The 21,773-nt window shown below is 40.4% G+C and overlaps 2 protein-coding genes across 2 annotated transcripts; one reads left to right on the forward strand and one right to left on the reverse strand.

The window, feature by feature from the left end:
- Window positions 1-6,370: 6,370 nt before the first annotated feature.
- On the forward strand, window positions 6,371-8,961 carry LOC115664803 (uncharacterized membrane protein At1g75140). Its single transcript, XM_030586690.2, has one exon. It carries the CDS (start codon window positions 6,648-6,650, stop codon window positions 8,595-8,597), a length of 1,950 nt encoding a protein of 649 aa, XP_030442550.1. The 5' UTR covers window positions 6,371-6,647; the 3' UTR covers window positions 8,598-8,961.
- A 1,134-nt stretch (window positions 8,962-10,095) lies between these two features.
- Window positions 10,096-16,551, reverse strand: LOC115664802 (COP9 signalosome complex subunit 4). Its single transcript, XM_056311312.1, has 14 exons — window positions 16,291-16,551; window positions 16,014-16,165; window positions 15,507-15,610; window positions 15,294-15,354; window positions 13,890-13,982; window positions 13,705-13,805; window positions 11,992-12,100; window positions 11,867-11,911; window positions 11,675-11,743; window positions 11,500-11,591; window positions 11,362-11,404; window positions 10,772-10,831; window positions 10,607-10,666; window positions 10,096-10,365 (listed from the first exon to the last, which is right to left on the reverse strand). The coding sequence occupies exons 1-14, from the start codon at window positions 16,418-16,420 to the stop codon at window positions 10,291-10,293; spliced, it is 1,194 nt and encodes a 397-aa protein (XP_056167287.1). The 5' UTR covers window positions 16,421-16,551; the 3' UTR covers window positions 10,096-10,290.
- Between the last annotated feature and the right edge of the window lie 5,222 nt (window positions 16,552-21,773).

The raw sequence follows: 21,773 nt of genomic DNA on the forward strand, positions 1-21,773 counted from the left end.
TTGTACCTGGTTAATGAGCTTACATGCGCGCATGCAGTTGTCTGTTTCTTTTGGTACATTTCTTATTAGCTCTACCCATGAGGAGTTTTCCTATAGCTCTTTTTTTTGTTCAAGCTTGGTGTAGATATGCCATATCGACTTCTGAATAAGCTTCACTCTAATTACTTTGGCGTGATAGTTACTACCAGAGTCTTAAATTCCTCTTACTGTTTTTTTAATGGAAGGTCTTAATGATTGTCTTTATTTAGCGCACGAGTCGATTGATTATGCATGTCGCGTGCTTTAGTGGAATAAGCTTTGGAAGATGCAGTATGTGCACAAGAGTAATACATACTACTGAGTTCTCCCGTGGAAGAAAACCAAAAAACTATGTTTTAGTTTACAAAACAAAAGCGTAGTACTTGATAAGAGTCCTATGGCATCTTAAAAACACCAAAAAAGATTTGAGTTTTAATAAAGTGGTTTTCCACTAAAGAGGTATTATAGCTGATGAAAATCTGCAGCACGGCAGTTTAGTAGATGTATATCACTTAAAAAACTCCTATAACCAAGCCATAAAATAGCTAATCGAGCTAACATGACTAAACACAAGGACCCCTAATTAATTGAGACTAAAAAAAGAGGATGACAGTCAAGTCGTGCATAAATCAGCAAACTTCGGAACAAAAGCACTTCGCTTCTGGACCCTTGGTGTGATTGGAACAACTTTCTCTGGAAGTTCAGATTGATAAGATCTACAACTTACACTCACCCCCTCCTAACCAACCAAATCAAAGCTCACCTTGAAGCCTATAAAAAGACACCTCAAGGGGCTCTTTAAGACAAGAAAGGAGAGAAGAAACAACAAAAGAACAGAGGAGAAAATGGAGCTTGTCAGCTGCACTTTTGGAGAATTGTTAGAAACATTTATTCCTTGTGTTCACTTAGAAATTAAATGGTTGTTGAGAGTTCAAGAGCACAAAAGGACACTTGAATAGCGCCTGAAAAGTGTCCTTAGCAACCCAAGATCAGAACAGCTGAAATACAGCTCTCGAAGTTGCCCGGGTCAGGACACTTAGAATACTCTGCATCTGATTTGAATTCCGGCCTTTAAACCTACATCTAGCTTACAAGAAAATATCCTAGCCTTTATAAAAGTTCAATGAAGACATCACTTGAAGGAATTTGCAAGGATTTTGAGGAAACCAACCTGTGAGAAGTAATGACATCGTGCAGCAAGATTTTCGGAGACTGATGTCATCCTTGGTTCATATATCTTGATCTGAAAAGGCTATTAAAGGGCCAGCAGGTATGTTTAAAGTGACATGAACTGAGCATCACAAGGAAAGGTAGAATTCTCTATTGCAATAACTTATATTCATTGGGAAGGTTTAGGACGGCAAGCTTAAGATTTGACGCAAGCGTAGTGGAAATTGGCATTCCACTCATTCCTGTAAGGAGAACTAGCTCTCCATCATTCAACTTTCTGCTCGTCTGAAAACCCTGTAATGTGTTACATACATAAAAGGTAGCTCCTGAGTCAATACACCAAAAGTCATCAAAATTAGCCAGCAGATAGCTCTCAACAAGTAGTACAATAGACGTAGCTTCAGTAGACTTTTCATTTTTGAGTAAAGCAAGGTACTGCTTGCAGTTTCGTTTCCAGTGACCCAGTTTCCTTCCTCACTCTTCTATTTCCTACAATTTCTTCATGCCTTTGACGAATCTTCTTCTTTTACATCAGTGCTTGAAGGACCTTCCCCCCTCTGATATCATGACACAGTGCTTATCCTTCTTGATTGAATCCTTAGCTGTCTGCAACATATTGCGAAGCACAGGAAGGGGTCACTGCCAGATTGTTAATGTTAAAATCCATTACAGACTGATTGTAAGAATCTGGTAGTGAAGAAAGAATAGCATCTATCTTTGTATCATTGTCCGTCTCAAACCCAAGGGTTTCCAATCCGCTGATGTCACCGATCAGTTTCACAACATGGTTATTAACTGGTGTGCCCTCGTGGACACGGTCCCTTTCACCACATTGAATCTTGCAGCGCAGCTTTGTTGTCCAAACATCGTCTTTTAACTAGCCATTATCTCCATGGATGTTCCGACCGGTCTCGTGCTGCCTTTGAAGCATGTTCTCAAGTGAGGCCGAAATGTAACAATTGGCCAAAGAATCATGATCCTGCCATTTGTTGTAAGAGTTCACAAACATCATCTGAAGCTTTTGCAGCGGGCTCTTAAGGTGGGTTCTCGTTCAAAACGTGAATCAATTTGTCAGCAGTCAAGACTGTGCTTCTAAATTGCATTTCCAGTCACCATAGTTGGGTCCTTATGCTCCTTACGATCGATTATCGTCAATCATCTTTGCAAGAAGATTGAAGGTGGCCATTGGCCATTACATCTACACAACGACTGCAGATCTTTAGAGTTATTTTTGTAAAATATTCTGTATCTCCCACGCATGATTCATATCATATGCTGAAAGTAAAGAGGGAACATATATATCTTAATCCATGTAGATGTATGATGGGATCGACTCCCATTGCTATTTATATACTCAAATTAATATACAAATATGCCGAAAATAAATCACAATGAAATCTGACTCCTCGATACTATTTATATATCCAGTGTACAAGAAACTAAGGACGGTAAGATATAATTCATTGTAGTTGAAGCGATTTGATATCTCCAATTGACCATTGATTCTCAATCACTTAAATTTATATTCAAAATATCATTTCATATAAATATCTATCCATCTAATGGAAAATATTCAAATCAGGAGAACATTTTTCCGTGGAGAAAATTGTCCAAAAAGTTCTAAATCTATTGCACTTTTGTCAATTCAGTCATAAATATTTGGGAAAAAACCACCAAAAACCCCAAACTTTGCCATCTGTGACACATTTACCCCGAACTTTTTTTTGTGACACCAAAAACCCCGAACTTTGCTTTTTGTGACACATTTACCCCAATGTATTTAGTCCATGGGCATTTTCGTCTTTTTTGCTTTTTCTTTTTTTTTTTCTTTTTTTTTCCTTTCCGGCGAGGGGGGGCCTCGCCGGCGTCGGGCGAGGGCTGCCCATCGCCGGATCCGGCGAGGGGGGCCCTCGCCGGCGTCGAGCGAGGGCGGCCCTCGCCAGATCCGGCGAGGGCGGCCCTCGCCGGCGTCAGCGAGGTTCGCCCTCGCCCGGGCGAGCGAGGGCGGCCCTCGCCCGACTCAGGCGAGGTCGACCCTCGCCGGCGTCGGGCGAGGGTCGACCTCGCCGAGTCGGGCGAGGGCGAGGTCCGCCCTCGCTTGGGCGAGCGAGGGCGGCCTCGCCCAACGCCGGCGAGGGCGGCCCTCGCCGAGATCGGGCGAGGGCGACCATTGCCGGCGTCGAGCGAGGGTCGCCCTCGCCGATCCGGCGAGGGCCGCCCTCGCTCGACGCCGGCGAGGGCCGCCCTCGCTCGACGCGGCGAGGGTCGACCTCGCAGATTGGGCGAGGCCGCCCTCGCTCGCCCAGCGAGGGCGGACCTCGCCGACGCCGGCGAGGGTCGCCCTCGCCGGGCGAGCGAGGGTCGACCTCGCCGAGTCGGGCGAGGGCCGCCCTCGCTCGACGCCGGCGAGGGGGGGCCTCGCCGGAAAGGAAAAAAAAAAGAAAAAAAAAAAAGAAAAAGCAAAAAAGACGAAAATGCCCATGGACTAAATACATTGGGGTAAATGTGTCACAAAAAGCAAAGTTCGGGGTTTTTGGTGTCACAAAAAAAAGTTCGGGGTAAATGTGTCACAGATGGCAAAGTTTGGGGTTTTTTCCCTAAATATTTTAATTGTGCTAATTGAGTCCTAAACATTTCACATTTTCCCAATTGAGTTCATCCAGCCAATTTTGGCCAAAAATTGATGACGTGAACATTGACTGTCCTTCGTGACGTCGGTGGCGCTGACGTTGACAAAATTTTAATATTTTTTTTTAATTTAATAGTTTCTTTTTCCTTTTCTTTTCTTTCTTTTTTTTTCTTCCCTTCTTCCTCTAGCTAGCTGCCCGGAGTCGGTGATGGCCAACAACTGGCAAGAGGCGAGGGCCGGCGAGGCCTCGGGCGAGCCTCGCCCGAGCTAGTGGCGAGGCCTTGCCGACGAGCCTCACCCGAGCTAGTGGCTGGCAGGGGCGAGCTTCGCCAGAGGTCTTGACCTTGCCGGCCCTCGCCTCTAGTCGGTCGTCGGGCCTTGGTGACCTACTAGAGGAAGAAGGGTAAAAAGAAAAATGAAGAGAAAGAAAAGAAAAAAGGAAAAATAAAAATAATTCTAAAAATATTATAGTATTATTAAAAATTGTCCACGTCAGCACCGGTCATTCTATGCTGATCGTGTTATGTAGGATGATAGGCGTCTACATCAGCGATTTTTGGTCAAAATTAGCCGGATGGACTCAATTGGCAAAACTAGAAAAGGCTTAAAACACATGGTACAATTAAAAAATTTGTGACTGAATTAGCAAAAATGTAATAGATTTAGGACTTTTGGATAATTTTCTCTTTCTCAATGAACATATTAAATCACCTGCAATAAAGCAACAAGAATAATGCAAAAAGGAATTCCAGTAAAAAGCATGTGGTAAGCTCTGATATCACTGAAACAAAAATATAGATGCGATAATTATCACATTTTTAAATATTTTTTGTATATAGATCAAATTTGTCTAGGAATTATCTCATGTGTTTTTATAAGAATTATGTATGAATTTGTTAGAACTATCTCTTCAGATTTCACATATGTAAATTTCTCCAAAGCATACATGTAATGCTCCGATTTGTATAGAAATCTTCTCACTATAAATATACATTCCTCACCTTATGTTATTTCAAATTTTATGATCTTTTTTCTCTCTTTTGTTTTTGAATTATTTTTGTTGGGGATAATTGTTATTTCAATCATAAACTTATTGTATAAATTTCATTAAATCTTAAACTTCCAATGTAATCCTAAATCTTTGACAAAAAATTCAATTATTTTTTTTAAATTGCTGATATGGCAGTCCAGTCATCGCTGCCGGTCACAGGCAAAAGGAAGAAAAAAATAAAAATAATAAAAAAATCGAGAAAATATTAAAATATTATTAAAAATTGTTCATGTCAACGCTGATGGTGCCACGTATGCTAGCCAACGTCAACGTCATCAACATCTTACCAAATTTAATCCAAAGGACTGAATTGATACTAATCAAAAGTTTGTGCTAGGGAAAATGACACAAACAGTTCATGAACTTTGACTCAATATGAAATTTAATCAATGAACTTGTTAATTTGTTTAATGTAGTCCCTGAACTTTAGCCTAATGTTCAATGTGATCCCTAAACTTTCAATTTATTCGATGTAATTTAGTCCCTGAACTATATGAAAATGTTTAATGTAATCCTTCAATTAATTCAAGTTCAGAGACTACATTGTATATTTTTATATAGTTCAAGGACTACATTGACACATGTACCAAAAGTTTAGGGATCACATTAAATAAATTGAAAGTTCAGGGATAACATTGAGCATTAGGCTAAAGTTCAGGGACTATATTAAACAAATTAAAAATTCATTGATCAAATTATATATTAGGGCAAAATTCAATGACTGTTTGTGTCGTTATCCCCATTTTGTTACTTTTCCTTCAAATCCAAGGGGTGAATTCCCTAAAAAACCCCAAATTTGAGGTCAAGTCCCAAATCTGTCCCGAACTTTTTTTTGTCTCTAAAAAAACCCTAAACTTTAGATCCAGTCTCAAATCTACCCTAACTTTTTTTTTGTCTAAAAAATAACCCCAAACTTTAAGTTTAGTCTCAAATCTGTCCCAAATATTATTTTGTGTAAAAAAGATAAGCAAATTTCAATTTATTTTCAAAAATATACCCGTGTGATCCAGTCCCAACTTAACGTGGCACTTCCGTGTTGATAACAAATCCACATCATCAAAGTAATGAGCGATAGGTATATACCGACATCGCATTTCCACTTCGATAACAAATCCAACGCAATGAAAATTGCTGAAATTCTCTAAAATAAAATCGTTATAGGATATGAAAGTTAGGGACGATAACAAATCCACTCCAAAAAAAACTTTTTAAAAAACTCAATTTTTAGGTTTAGACCGAATTTGTCCCGAACTTTTCTTTGTAAAAAAAAAAAGCCCCATTACTTTGTTGATGTTGATTGTTATCGACATGGAAGTCCCACGTTAAGTTGGGACTAGATCACGAGGGTACATTTTTTTAAAATAAATTGAATTTTGGTGATTTTTTTTACAAAATAAAATTTGGAGTAGATTTGGGACTAGTCTTAAAGTTTGGGGTTTTTTTTTAGATAAAAGAAAGTTCATGGCAGATTTGGTTTTTTTTCACCAAGCACACTTTTTCGCCTGAAATATCGAATCCTTGCCCTAACTCAGACGCTCAGTCCCTCCAAGTCAAGAAAATCTCAAAGAAACTTCAGCTCAGTTTCCATCTCCACATCCCAAGAGAAACGCAACGCTGTTTGATTCTTCCACTACAAGATACATATCAAACTCCACTCGCATCTCGACAAGTTTCAATCTCGCATCGGATCCACGACGATCTGCAACTTCCGCCGTGATCCATCAATGGCGAAACGCTGAATCTTGTAACTCGGGTCAGCACCGATTTGTTCTATCTGCAATGGGTCATCGAGATAACGGCAAGTTACTTTTGCTCTATCTGCTTCTTGTGTTGTCTTATGTATCTGGGTTTTGGGTGTTCGGGAACTGTCATCATGTGCCCGCTCCGGACGAGCATGAGCGGGTAAATTACGTCGCAGTCGATGCTGAAGGTGTTGATTTGCGCCGTGAACAGCATCTTTTGTTGCAGAGGCTCGAGGAATTAGTGAGGAATCTTAGCGAGGTAGTTTCTAGATTAGAATCGCGAGGAGCTTCGGCGCCGAGCGGGGATGTTTCGGAGAGTCCGAAACTGTTGAATAAGGATAGTGTTGAGAAAGGAGGCTATAGTGATAAGAAAGTTAGCGGAGAAGTTGAGGAAAGGGATGGTTTCGGGAGCAATGCTCAAGATGGGGAGAGAGCAAGGCGGGCTTCTGTTACTAAGTATAGTCCTTTTTGGTCTGAGAAATTCCAGTTTGTGTCTGCGGTGAAATTGGATCTCGAAGCTACGTGCATCAATGTCTTGCCTTATCGAGATTATGAAGGGCTTAGCAAGTATGTCACCGTTGGGGATGAGAAGGGGAGGGTCTATGTGATCTCGAGAAATGGGGATGTTCTGGTTGAGTTTGACACGATGTTGGAATCGCCAGTTACGGCCATGGTGTCTTATATGTCGGTTTATAAAAATGAGAGTGTCTTGGTGACGGGGCATCAGAGTGGTGTGATCTCGGTGCATAAGGTATGGGAGGGATCAAATGGTGAAGAATGGAGCCCGCTTTTTATGAAAACGGTTGGTAAATTCGCTTCACATGGAAATTCTGAGCATGAGGGATCAGCGGTTAGCATATTGGAAGTACATCATGTTGGGAGAATGAGATATATTATATCAACAGATATTAGTGGAAAGATTTCTGTCCTCAAAGAAGATGGGACGGCGTATGGTTCCGTGATGCCTTCAAGTAGGCCGCTTGCGTTTTTAAAGCAGAGGCTTCTGTTCTTGACCGAAACAGGGGCTGGGTCATTGGATTTGAGGAGCATGAGACTCCGAGAATTTGAATGTGAAGGGTTGAATCATTCCCTAGCGAGGTCCTACGTTTTCGATGCCACTGAGCGGTCTAAAGCATATGGATATACATCAGAGGGTGATCTCATTCACATGTCGCTGTTGGGGGATGTCGTGAACTTCAAATGCCGGGTCAGATACAAGAAGAAGTTTGAGATGGAAGAGCCTCTTGCTTTAGAGACAATTAAGGGTTACTTGCTTGTTGTTAACCGAGAGAAAGTTTTTGTCTACAATGTATCATCCCACCATTATGTTAGAGTCGGTGTGCCTCGGCTTCTTTTCTCTGCTTACCTGGACGAGATAAGATCTTCTTTCTTGAATCACCCAATGAACGATGTAGGTGACGCAAGGAAAACAACAGCACCTTTGGTTGCTTGCGATCGGGAAAAGCTGGTTGTTCTTGGACTTGGCAGTGGCTTTGTTGGGATGTACCGCTCTAATCTTCCAATTTTCAAGGGCGAGTTCAATACAATGTTCTGGACGAGTCCTGTGCTGTTCTTCATACTCTTCTTGTTTGGAGCATGGCATTTCTTTGCCAAGAAAAAGGAGGCGCTCACATCATGGGGACCTGACGATCCTTTTAGCTCCACATCTGCCACAACTGGCGCTCCATTAGGAGCTACTTCTGGAGATCGGTCTTTCGTTGAGTCTTCCTCTAGAAGTGATCTAATGGATATGCGAGGTAGTGGCCTGAGACCGTCGCAAAGATATGGCTCTCCTTCCCGCTATCCTTCTGGAGCGACCAGTTCATTTAGACCGAGTTCGGCCGATCACAACTCTAGACCTCCTGTTGATCCAAACTACAGGACTTCAGAGCTAAAATTTAGAGGGTCCCCTATGGAGCCTTCCGGTTTTGCCAAAAGAAGGGAGAACCTATTTGTAAACAGCCAAGCTGGGGATGATAATAACTGATACATAAACACAGGTCGTATACTTTCTTGGAGAGTCGTGGTTCTCTCATATCCTATCAAAATCAAACATTTGAGCTAAGAGAAGCTGCCTGGACCATCAGTTGCTGAGACTTTGTTACTCTGACACACCAAAAAGCAAAATAACGGAGCATTTGAAGAATCTTTTGTACTATGTCTTCATCTATGAACACAGTGGTAGTGAGTTTCTTTGAGCCTAAAGCCATCTTTCTTGAATGTTTCTTTCTCTGTCTGGTGGAAGAGTAAAAGATTTCATCACAGACTCCATCTTGGGTGTGTATGAAATGGCATACTTGAACAGTGTGATTCATTGGGATGATTTGGAAAGAAGGAAACGAATACACTAACGAATGTATCGTCTTTGGAGAGAAGGCAATGGAAGGAAAGTAACTATCATTCATATTCTCCTGTTTTTGGTGGGATTCAGATCTCACTAAAAAGGGCATTATGAAAAATGGTTTCTGTACTCCTGTTTGTGGCAAAAAATGATACAGGGATCCTTGTTCGCTTTGCCAACCACTAAAAATTAGCTACAGATTACTGAAGGGGAATAGTTATCCACTGAAATCATCTCGTTTTTCACAATTCTCAAAGGAACGGATTAATTTGTGCAGAGTGCCAAGAACACCAGACCGAAGTAGACCGGCAGCAGCCAAAATCTTTTAGGTCACAGCAGCTGCTAAGGCTTGCTCCTCTAACGAAATGCGAGAATACATATATTACTTTTGATCATATTGCAAATTTTTATCGCACCAGTAACCAGCAAATTCTAAGGGTTAGGTACAATCGTAGCCGAGTTTCATGTTTGGGCGAATTGGTTCGTATTGACGCTATTAAATTATGGACTTGGCACAGAGTGGGACTTGCGTTGCCGATTTGGTTGCATTGGCCCTGCATCGGCAAATAGCAAGCTGGAAAAACTGAAAGGGCAAAGAGAAAGGGGTCGGTCACCAACGTAGGGTGAGGGTTAAGGGGCAGCTGTGCGCATGAGAGTAAGCGAACGCGAGGCCCGACGACCCTCACCTAAGCACGGGGGAGGTGATCAGACCCTTACAATGCTCTGCGAGTTCAGTGGCTAGGCTGTGACAGCCTTTAACCCTAGGAATAATATGACCCGCTGTTATTATCTACCTTTACCCGCTGTTGAGACGCCCCAATGTAACCTATTACAAGAATCTTGTTTCTGTTTCATTTGCAAGATGACTGTAGTTAAAAGGTGTAGACTATGTAGCTAAAAAGCAAGAACAGGTGATTTATGGACGATGTATTTCCATCTGAGAATGAGTTAACGCTTCATTCGAGGTTGTTGAGTTTCAATGCAAACCCCAACACTGACAGAAAGACCACACAGGTATACACGAGCTCTTAGAAAGAGCTCAGGCAGCTGATTTTCAATATGTAATATCTGTCCTCTAGAATCTAGAGATGAAGATGAGTGAGAAAGTAACATAAAACTGAAAGGAAGCAGTACTTATAAAACAGGAGAGAAAAACCAAATCATGGTCAATATTCTATACTGAACTTCAAAAGGATCAATTGCTCTTTAAGGATGATTTTTCCTTTGACTAGTTTGACGATGATTACAAGTAAAACAAAACAAAATAAAGTCTTCCCAGGTCACTTGCATGATGCCCGCGACCAAAAGCACGTCTCCTTGGAATATCTGACCACCTTCATCATACAGGCACTGGCAGGCCTTTCTTTGCCATGACATCAAGAATATCATTAAGAGCTTGACAAACTCCAACTATCTGCAACCGCAAGAACATGAAATATACTGGTCAGTATGAAACTGAGAACACCATTCTTAGATTTTAACATAAATAATAACAGAATAACACATAAGCACATCAAAGAAGCTGATAACCCAAAGCTTGTTTTCCTTTCTGAACCTTGTATGCAGCATATTGAACAATGATGCGAACTAGGACAGCAGAATCATTATTGCTGATTAGAACTTAATGATTACAGAAGAAAGGGTGACAAAATCACCTGTTGATCCCATTGTTCAAGCTCCTCAGTGTCATCCTCAAAATGGATGACAGCTTCCACCTAAAGAACTTCCCAAATTAGTTCCCCAGAAACCAATGCTGAAGAGGAGCTTACACACAATCTATAGTCAAGGAGCATGATATTTTGCCAAAGAGAATATCGTACCTGATCAATCGATCCTTTCATCCTATCCTCGTAAATCATTCTTGAGGCTATCTTTTCAGCCTACATGCAAATGCCGACTCTCATTAGTAGAAAACCCAATCAAGGTGTAGATCACACAACCCAGTTACATGTGCGCGCGTGCCTGTGAGCCGGTTAACGGAGGACTTTTCTTTTTCTCAAAAACAAATAAAGATAACAAAGGGTTGGTGGCAAGGACAATTTAGGTATTACAGTTTGCGTATGCTGCAGTATATACCGATGAATGCCGGTGTTCTACATGCCCATCTATCTCACAAGAATAAACAGAAAAAAAGGTTATAGCAAAATGCCAACAATATTTGTGCGTGCAGATGCTTTTCTTTCTTTCTTTTTCTTTTGTGGGGGATTGGGTGGGGCCAGGGGGTGGGGGTGGTGAGGGAGAGGCCCGTGATCCCATTTTCAATTTCAGTTTTCAGCATCTGCACAAGACTCGCATTGCTAAAATAGTGGAGTTACTATTGTTGGGAGAAGCTCATTCCATAGTATCCAGTGTACCAAAAGAATATATACAAAATGAAATTTACTACATTCTGAGTTAGTATCAGACCTACCTTATGAGGAGGAATGCCCAACAAAGTTCCGAGCTCATCAAAGCTATGCCAGTAATTGTGAAAATGGAATATTAGTTTTGGTCATGTCGCAAAAGAAACTAAAAGAATTAGGCAAGCAAAGTGGAGGCCTTTTCAAACCTTATATTTTTATACAGTTTACTCGCACTCAAAAGGTTATGCTCAATCATGGCCCGATCCAGCACGGTGAAATTGTCTGGCAGAAGTGCTTTCTGTAAATTCAAATTTGGATAAATAAAGAAACAAAAAGCATCATATGGCACCAAATTATCAAATGGAAGCATGAGCCAGTAACCTGATGTGCTTTTAGTTCTTCAGCAAATGCATCTATCTCCGGTTTTCTTAGGATCCTCTCCAAATAGACCTGTTCAATTTACATTTTATATGTTCATGAATCATACGGACTTCTGAACCAAATGAAGCTGCAATCAACTCAGATATGGATGGGAGTTCACTGAAGTTTGGTAAAATTTGAAGCCCGGGGCACCTTTTGCAATATTGGATATATTTTCAACTTTGAGCATCTTTCATCCTGACAAACAACCAGATAAAAAGGTTAATTATAGATTAAAGTAAAAATTAACATTCCCAATTCTTGAAGGAACAGATTACTTTGTACAGAGTGGCAAGAACACGAGACCGTTGTGGACCGGCAGCAGCCAAAATCGTACAGGTCACAGCAGCCGCTAAGGCTTGCTCCAATGCCTCCTCGTCAATTTCTCTGCAATGAAAATATCAAACAGCATTAAGAACGACTATTGAAAGTGTCTATCTATTATTTGTAAAAAGCTTCGGCAGGAGGAAATAAAGACAACAAATTGTTTTGCAAGTAACAAGTGTACAAATAGTAAAGCAATATAACAAAATAATTGAAGAAAGTTGATCATCAGCATCATCATGCAAAATATTTACAAATTGATTGTAAAGCCAGTAAAATTCGCCAAGATGACTTGCATGCTTTCCTTTGTGAGGGCATCTTGAAACAAGTGTATATCATATGCCAAATCCCTTTTTATGCCACACTGAACATCAGGGACAAATGCCATTTGCTATCTTCAATGTAAAATTATTACTTTTCTTAACACACCCTAATAGAGGGAGAGATATATAGTTAACCAGGTTTCAGAACTAATTCATGGTATTATCACCCAACTTCTAATCTAACACTGTTACTGCTGAATCCCAGTCATTGAGGAAAATACCACGCCTGTTAAGTCACAAGAATAATATCCACATACGTGCATATGCACTCAGGAAGACACCTATCTTCTCATGTCAAAAACTTCTAGCAATGTCAACCGAAAGGGTACTCTATCCAGAAGAATCATGGCTGCATTTAGGTTTCTCGCCTACAAATGTGGGTACTAGAATGAATTTAAAATAAAAGCGATGACATATCAAACATCGCTTCCCCCCCCCCCTCTCCCCCACCCAAAAAAAAAAAAAAACAAGAAACCTAGATAGCGAGACAGAGAACCAGGCGGAGGAGGAAAAAGACCAGACGAATTACAAAGGGCAGTTTTTCAGCTCAAAGTAATGTCCAATATTAGGTCTTGATTTCTATATACTTACCTTGCCTTAGTGTATATTACATACTTCTCTTGCTTAATTGTCCTCAAATAAGGGCCTAAACTTCACCACATTCAAGTTTTTTGCAATGACAACAATCAGAAGTTACCTGTGATTGATGAGAACTTATCATTTCGCTTGTCTTAATTTTAAATTCTAACATACGTTCTAGTCCATCATGTTCCTTTTAGCTTGTGAGATCCCAACTATTTACTGTGAATTTAATGCTTGTACATCATTCTAATTTTCTGCACTTCCATTTTCTATCAGTTATTAGGTGCAGTATACATTTCTCCCCTCCCAAAGTCCACTACATAATCTAATGGCACCAAATATCAAAACATAATGTTACCAAAACTAGTATCTTGCACTTGCATGGTTGAACAGTGAGTATGAGTTACATGAAGTGCCTGATAAGGGTCTTCAAAAACAATGACCAACTTAAAAGCTCGAGGAGAAATGCTTTAGGTTTTCCATGGTTGGGCCTTCAAATAATAGCACACTAATAAAAGAAGTGTTAAAGATTCTGTCACATACAGGTTTTTAATAAATGACATCCAAAAACATATGGGTTTGCAATGCTTGTCAGACTACAGCATATTTATAGTATATGCGTTATCTATGGGAAAAAAAATGACTGAAAGCATATAGTTTCCACCCATAAAAGAGAATGATGAAATTCAATCTGATCATCAAATCTCAATAGGCCTCAAATATATCACAAAAAGACAAGAGTAGACTGTTCACTGTACATACTCATCTCCTATTTGTCGCTTCTCAATCTGAGATATATCATAATACCGCAATGCGGCTTCTAAGAACTTTCTCTTCAAATCTAAAATCCTTGCATAACAAACCTGATAAGAAGAGAAAATCATAACAAGTTAAAAATCAAATTGACAAAAGCTAGCTTTGCTGTTACACATCAAACAAGGGCAAACCTTGTATTGTAAATTCAAAACTTCATGCTGACTATTGCTAACTAGGAACGAAGCTTTGTTGATGAAAGCTTCTGCATTTACGGCATCGTCGTCCTGAAACAAACATGAAATAGAACATAGCAATTGCTATACGTACCAAGACTTCAAGATTAATGATTTAGAGATTGCAAAGATAGTCTAGAGTTATATCAAATGATGTGCTCAATCCCAACCGACATGATAACAGCTACAAGCAATGTGTCTGAAGGCTAAGTATGACATAATAAATAAACTAACTACAAAAAGTAACGGGGCTGTTTGGGACATGGAGATTTCCCAAAATTTCATTAACATTTCCATGATGAAACATTGTCTGAAAAGATGTTTGGCAAGATTTTGGAAACTGATTTTCAACGAAAGGACAGGGAAGTGATTTCCTTTCTTTTGCTACAAGACTGAAAACAACAAAATGATGTCACTCTCTTTTTCCCGTGTTTTCATTTTTGCAGGCAGAAAACACCGAAGTGCATTATTCCTTCTTCATCTTCGGTGGAGGTTACACCAAGAAAACAATCCACTTCAATAGAGCAAAGGAGTAGTCAATTGAGGGTGACCGAAACTCCCTTAAGTTTTGTGCTTCACAGAATTGGATTATGGAGTATCTACCAACAATCAGTATACACACAATCACTTGAGTCTGCCACTGTATGGAGAGGTGCTAAACGAATTGGGTTGTGGAGGTGCTAGCCGTGATGCTTTGCAGCATTGTCTGGGATTTGATATGGGCTTATGTACTGGAATTTGGTATTCGAGATCAAAACCATCACCAGCTTGCCTGATAACTTGGCAAGTCATCAAAAACAGAACATGAAGCACGGTATCACAATCTAAAATTCATTTGCCGTTCTTCTAATGGTCTTCACAAGATGGATTAATAGAAGGTTTCGTTTGTATACTGGAGGATATTGGTAATTATATAGGATTGGACTTCTTAATATTTCTTGTTGAACTGAGGTGTAAATGATGGGATTTTCCTCCACGTCATATATGTATAAACATCGTGACCTCGACTTCTTTAATACCTCAGATCATACTATCTGTAGGTGAGCAGTTTTTTGATAAAATATACCGTATGATGGGATAGACGTGGACATTGTAATTTCTCAAATTCATTTCAATTGTGAACTAAAAAAACCAAAAATGTTTGCATAATTTTCATTTCGATAGAGAATTCTCTTTTTCACATATCACATACCAAAAATGTTTCCAAAGAAATTGAAGATGAAAACTAAAGGTGTTCTCATTTCCATTTTCACTGGAAACATTTTCCAGTACCAGCCCTAGTATTTCGAATTTGTTGGTTCATAGGCATCACAAGTTGACCACCCTCACTTCAGAAAAAAGTTTTTGTGTAAAGGTCCTTACCTCAAGGTATAGGCGAGCAATTTGGACACATTTTGACAATCTGAAAGTATCATCAATCATCCTGGTGACATAAGACAAGATTCAATGTCGACTCCAGATATTAAACCATTTACATATAAAATCGCAAAAGCCAGTCAATATTGCATGGAGATGATGATACAAATACCTCATGAACTAAATGCACGAAGGTGAAGATTAAATTCGCACCCATACCTCATTGCTGAGTCTAGGTCAATGCCACTAAGCATTTGAGCTGCTTTTGACCATTGTTGCTCTGATTCATATAATTCTGCAAGCTTCTCCCTAATTATTAGTACCTGCCACTCAGATAGGAGTAACTATCAACCATCAACAGTTTCAATACATTACAATTTAAGCTTAAGAACTTTAAACCCCTCCCCCCCTTCCCAAACCCCCCCCCCCCCTACCAAAACCACAAAACTAGCTAGCTCTTGGATTAGATACATCCAAATCCCAGAAGACATCAATCAAAGTATCACCATCACAAAAAGGATATGGAAGGAGTTCCCCACCCTCTACTCCAATATAAATGCTCGAAGGAATCGAGCGAAATTGATTGATCTATCTTAAACCAATTCATCTCGGTGCAGTATCTATTAAGGTGTCATCAATGAGAACAAAAGATTCTAGAATCAAATTCGCCCGACATCTGCGCTTTCCAGGGGGGCTTAACAAGAGAGCGAATGATAAAAACTCAACCTGCTCTTCAAACGAAACGACTCTAGGCTGTATTTGGGCGAGCGTGTAATGCGCAATCTCCTTCTGCGTCTCCGGGGCCAGAACCCCCAATTCCTGGGCGAAGTTCTGCAGCAGCTGCCGCGACACCACGAGCGGCACATCATCGGAGAGCACTGCAAAATACCCCCCAACACAAGAACAAGAACAAGAACAAGAACAGCATTCGCGAATTAGCTTTCAACGCTAGCAAGAGATGCCAGGGGGAATTTGTCGGGGGGTCCAAAAGAGAGTACTCAACTGTGATCAATGAACTTCTTGGCCTGGGCGATGTCGTTGGAGGCGAGGACGGAGGCCAAGATGTGCTTGTACTGTTCGATCCTCTGCCTCTGGTCCACGATTGAAGAAGCGCTCGCTAGGGCTCCCTCCATTGCACCTGGCCTTCGAACGACAGGGAAAAACCCTAGCTCTCCGGGGGCGACGGGAAGAGGTACCGGGCGCTGCGCCGTCGGAGCCGACCCTGACTGCGTTTGTCTTCCGGCGAGTGAATTCGCCGTCGAGTGATGCCGGTAAAAGATGAAAGGCGAAGGTGGAGATGAAGTAGCTGTTGCTGTTTGCTCTGAAGTTTTTATACATGCATGTCGTGTATGTTTATTGATTTTTACCACGAAATCGAAATCGAAATCAAACCAGTCTTTTTACTTTTGATTTCCACTTAATTACAATTTCACACCGCAATAATTAATTTGTTTTTTAAATCCGAAATATCTGAAATTTCACGAAATGCAAAAGATTCACATATAATTTTATTCAAAAACTTGAAAAAATTTAATGATATTCTAAATTTCGACAACAAAGCAAAAAGGTTATTTCTTATTTTCACTTTAGCTCAAACAAACATACCCTGATAGTGTGCTTTTTATGTTTATTATGTTTGTCTTGAAATCATATTACCTTGGTTAGTATAAGTAAGAAATTATTCGTGTATTTACATACTAGTTGGTGTGCCTATATACTATATTGAGTGACTAATCATGGTACAATATTAATTGAGTTAATAATGTATAATATTGGATGAGATGTAAAATTTTAATTTACCTATAAATTAAATTTCTAATACTTAAATTCCTAAAACTTTTCGAATTTTAAATTTGAATCTTTATTATTCTTTCAGAAAGTTAAACCCCTATTATCATATAAAACTAGTACTTATATGACCTTTGCCACTGTACAATTCTTTTATCGTGAAAGTCGTGTTAAAAAATTACAAAATTATAAGACTACTTATTTCACTTGTCAATTAAAATATGATCTAAATACATCATAAAGTTCTCATGAGAAATTTAGTGAAGCTCATTGAACAGAATGATTAGAAATTGATGAAATGTTTATCTTATGGGATATGATTAGAAATTGTTCCCTCGTGGTTTGATTAGATTAGTTTTTTAATAATCTAAATATACCTCATATTAATGGTTTCATTAAAACAACTAGGATTAATAGATTAACAAATAATTGGACATAAAATTAGTAACTTTCGGCTAAGATATAAAAAGAATTGACATTATCCATTCATGACTTAGCTCTCGTTGTAATTATTTGAAAGAGAAAGAATCTCACGAGAAAAAAAGAGTATCAAACAAGATGGAATAATAAATAAAAAAAATATAGAATTAAAGAAACTTTTAATATATTAAATAGAACATTTAGATGCATTAAATAAAATAGGGCTTAATATCGTAAAAAAAAACCTTCGATTTTTGCTTCGGTTCCAACTCTATCCTAAACTTTTTTTGGTCTCATTAAAAAATCCCAAACTTTAGGTCCAATCGCAATTCTACCCTAAACTTTTTTTGTCTCATAAAAAACCCCAATTATAGGTCAATTTCTAATTCTATCCTAAATTTTTTTTGTCTAATAAAAAACCCCACCTTTAGTTCTAGATCCAATTTTATCCTAAATTTTTTGTTTCTCATAAAAAATTATCAACTTTTACTTGAGTCTCAAATCTGTTTCCATTAACCTACCATTCAAAATCGATCTTAATGATCTTACGTGGCATTTTCACGTCGTTACTTTAGTTTTTCCCCAAATTTCAGATCTAAGAAAATGTCTTTTGGAGAGGGAAAATTGTTCAAAAAGTCCTGCACCTATTGTACGGCGATCAAGCCAGTCCTAAATATTTCAATTTTGTCTATTCAGTCCTAAACCTTTTGAAAAGTTATCAATTCAATCCTAAACCTTTCAATTATGCCAATTTAGTCCTAAATATTTTTGTGATTTGTTAATTTAGTCATAAACCTTTTAACGAATTGCTAATTTAGTCCTTCCAACTAATTTTGGCCGGAAATCACTAAAGTGGTGGTCAAGTCGACACCGGTCGTCTTACACGGCATTGACGTAGATAAATTTTTATTTTATAAAAAGAATTCCGAATTTTTTCTTTTCTTTTCTTTTCCTTTCTTATTTCCTTTCTTCTTCATTGAGCCGCTGACCCTCCGCAGCCCTTGCCAGGCCGTCACCAACCCCAGCGAGGGCGGGCGAGGGTCGCGACGCCCTCACCCAGGGGCCGGCAAGGGTCGCCGGGCCTTGCCCAGTGGCCAACGGCTCGCCGGCTCAATGAAGAAGATAGGAGAGAAAGAAAAGTAAAGAATAAAAAATAAGAAAAATCAACAAAAATTTTAGAATTTTTTGTAAAAAATAAAAAAATTATATACATCAGTGCCACATAAGATGGCAGGCGCTGACTAGACTGCTTGTCAATGATTTTTGGCCAAAATTAGCTGAAATGACTAAATTGATAATTCGTTAAAAGGTTTATAATTAAATTGATAAATTGTAAAAAAATTTAGGATTAAATTGGTACAATTAAAAGGTTTAGAACTGAATTGGCAAAATTGAAAGGTTTAGGACTAAATTGGCCGCTGTACAATAGGTTTATGACTTTTTGGACAAATTTTCCCTTTTGGAGATAAATTTCCATATTAGCCCAAATAATGTCTTCTTAGATTTGAAATTTGGCCCAATTCCTTAAAAAACCCCAAACTTTAGCCTTTGTCCCAATTATATCCCAAACTTTTTTTTGTCTCATAAAAAACCCCAAACTTTTACTTTTGTCCCAAATCTACCCCGTTTACTTTTCATCCAATTTTTAATATTATTTTTTCGAATTTTTTCTTTTCTTTTCTTTTCTTTTCTTTTTCCTTTCCTTTTTTTTATCACCTTCAACCTCGGCTGGTCGCCGGTGGGCGACCGGCCAGGCGGGCCGCGAGGTCGGCCCCGCCGTGCGCCTGGCTCGGCCTCTGCGGCGGCTAGCGAGGTCGGCCTCGTCGCTTCTGGGCGAGGCCGAGCCCGCTTGAGGCCGGCGAGGTTGGCCTCGCCGTTCCGGGCGAGGCCGAGCCTCGCCCGGCCGGCGAGGTCGGCCCCCGCCTGCCGCATGGCGAGGCCGACCTCGCCCAGCTGGCGGGGGCCTAGCCTCGCCCGGATCCGGCGAGGCCAGGCCCGCCGGCGGTGGCGAGGTCGGCCTCGTCGTTGCGGAGGTTCGGCCTCGGCCGACCTCGCGGCATGGCGAGGCTTGGCCCCCGCCGGCATTGGCGAGGTCGGCCTCGCCCAGAACTGGCGAGGTCGGCCGAGGCCGAACCTCGCCGTTGTCGGGCGAGGCTCGGCCTCGCCGTCCCGGCGAGGCTAGGCCCCGCCGGCGGTGGCGAGGTCGGCTCGCCGTTGCGGTGGCGGGGCCGACCTCGCCGGCCGGCCAGCGAGGCTCGGCCTCGCCCGAAGAACGGCGAGGCCGACCTCGCCGGTGCCGAGCGGGGCCGAGCCTCGCCCGGCGGCCAGCGGGGCCGACCTCGTCGGCCCCGCCTCTGGCGTCGCCGGACCGGCGACGGCCGAAGGTTGAAGGTGATAAAAAAAAAACAGAAAAGGAAAGGAAAAAGAAAAGAAAAGAAAAAAATTCGAAAAAATAAAAAAATAATATTAAAAAATTAGACGAATAGTAAACGGGGTAGATTTGGGACAAAAGTAAAAGTTTGGGGTTTTTTATGAGACAAAAAAAAGTTTGGGATATAATTGAGACAAAGACTAAAGTTGGGGGTTTTTTAGGGAATTGGGCCTTTGAAATTTGGTAAAAACTAGAGCAATTAGGGTTGGCTTTCTTCAATTGCTCTTACTCTTAAGAAGTTTTCCATCCATCTCGCTCGAGGATCTTGGCATTTGTGCTCGGTTTTCGATATCTCATGCTTGGGAGTGTTCCATCTCCTACCAAATAGCCCAAATGTGGGTCGAAGCATATGGCAAAGAAGGAGGATTCAAGGTGGTTCAGTCAAGTAACCATGAACCCTTGCTTCTAATCCTAGTGTCTATGGCACATTCTCGTTAATCCATGAGTAGAGGATTTGTATAGACACATAGATCCATGGATCAATACATCTCAATCCATTGACCTAGAGATGTTAAACCTTCATAGATTATTTGGATTGGGGTAAAACCTACAAAAACACTTAAGGGTTAGGCGTCTTAAGACACTTGTTTATATCTTTTAGAAAGAGTCGCGCTCCTCTATCTTCCAAAAGGAAAAAAGATCTCTGAGAGCTGATAATAACACAACACATTGATTTCGCAACCGATAAGCCCAAGTTGCTCATTTACCAAAAAGGTATGCTTCTTTATTGAGCCTTTCGAGCATGTTCTATTCGATATAGGTAGGAAAAACGATAATCTTATAAAAATCTCAATCAAATCAAGTCATGATGAAATAGGTCAATCCTTTCTTCTTGCGAAAGAATAAAAAGCACGAAGTAATAAAATATAAAATATAGAATAGTAGAGTAGTTTAATACAATAGAAATGAATACATTGATTCTCTGAACTCACGAACAAAATCCAAGAATAAGAGGCCATCTTAGGTTACTTTGCTACTACAACCTATTAGATTATATAGCTACTACGACATTTCCATGTTGGAGAATTTGCGCTCTGGACACTTGGCTCGAGACGGTCGAACAGTTCGTGTTTGGGAGTTTTCCATCTCTCGATTGTCAACGAGAAATTTTAGATGGAGGGTTAACGGGTACAGATTTGTAACTCAAGTAAAAATTAGTAGTTTTTTACGAGACTAAACAAATTTTAGGTAAAATTGAAACTGGATAGTAGAATTGAGACATAACCTAAAGTTTGAGGTTTTTCACGGGACAAAAAAGTTTAGGTTAAAATAGGGACCGTATTTAAAGTTGGGGTCTTTTTATCGGACGAAAAAAATTTAGAGTAGAATTAGGACTCGACCTAAATTGAGATTTTCTTAGAATATTAGGCCATAAAAAGGGGCTAAAGGGAGATGATTCATGCTAACACTAACACATAAACTGTAAACTTCTCACTTGCGTCCATTGCCTCCACGTCTTTTGTTACGCGGGTGTCTGCGTTACCATCTTCTACCATCTTCCCATTGCTCCACCTGGACGAACCTTCAAGGTTTCTCTCCTTGTCCGTCCTTCACCCCGAGACTCCGCATACTCCTCTAGGCACTAGCGTCGCCCCTTCACACCGTTCGCCGTTCGCCGTTCGGCGTCTCGCTCCTCTCTCCTCCCACGTATGCGCACAAGCGCTCGTGGAGGAACGTATCCTCTTTTGTGCCTGTTCGATGAAGATCATGTCGTCTCTGCAGTCCTTGGCGCAGTAGTCTCATCATTAAAGGTTTTTTGTTGTACGTACTCGATCTGCGTTCCACAGAAACGCCTCCATGGCATTTTACAGCCACAAGGACTACTTCGCCTACTCGTCTCGATTTCG

Source organism: Syzygium oleosum, unplaced genomic scaffold (genome assembly GCF_021117445.2).
Source record: "Syzygium oleosum isolate NSW1041296 unplaced genomic scaffold, Sole_v2.1 Sole_v2.05, whole genome shotgun sequence".
Lineage (NCBI taxonomy): Eukaryota > Viridiplantae > Streptophyta > Magnoliopsida > Myrtales > Myrtaceae > Syzygium > Syzygium oleosum.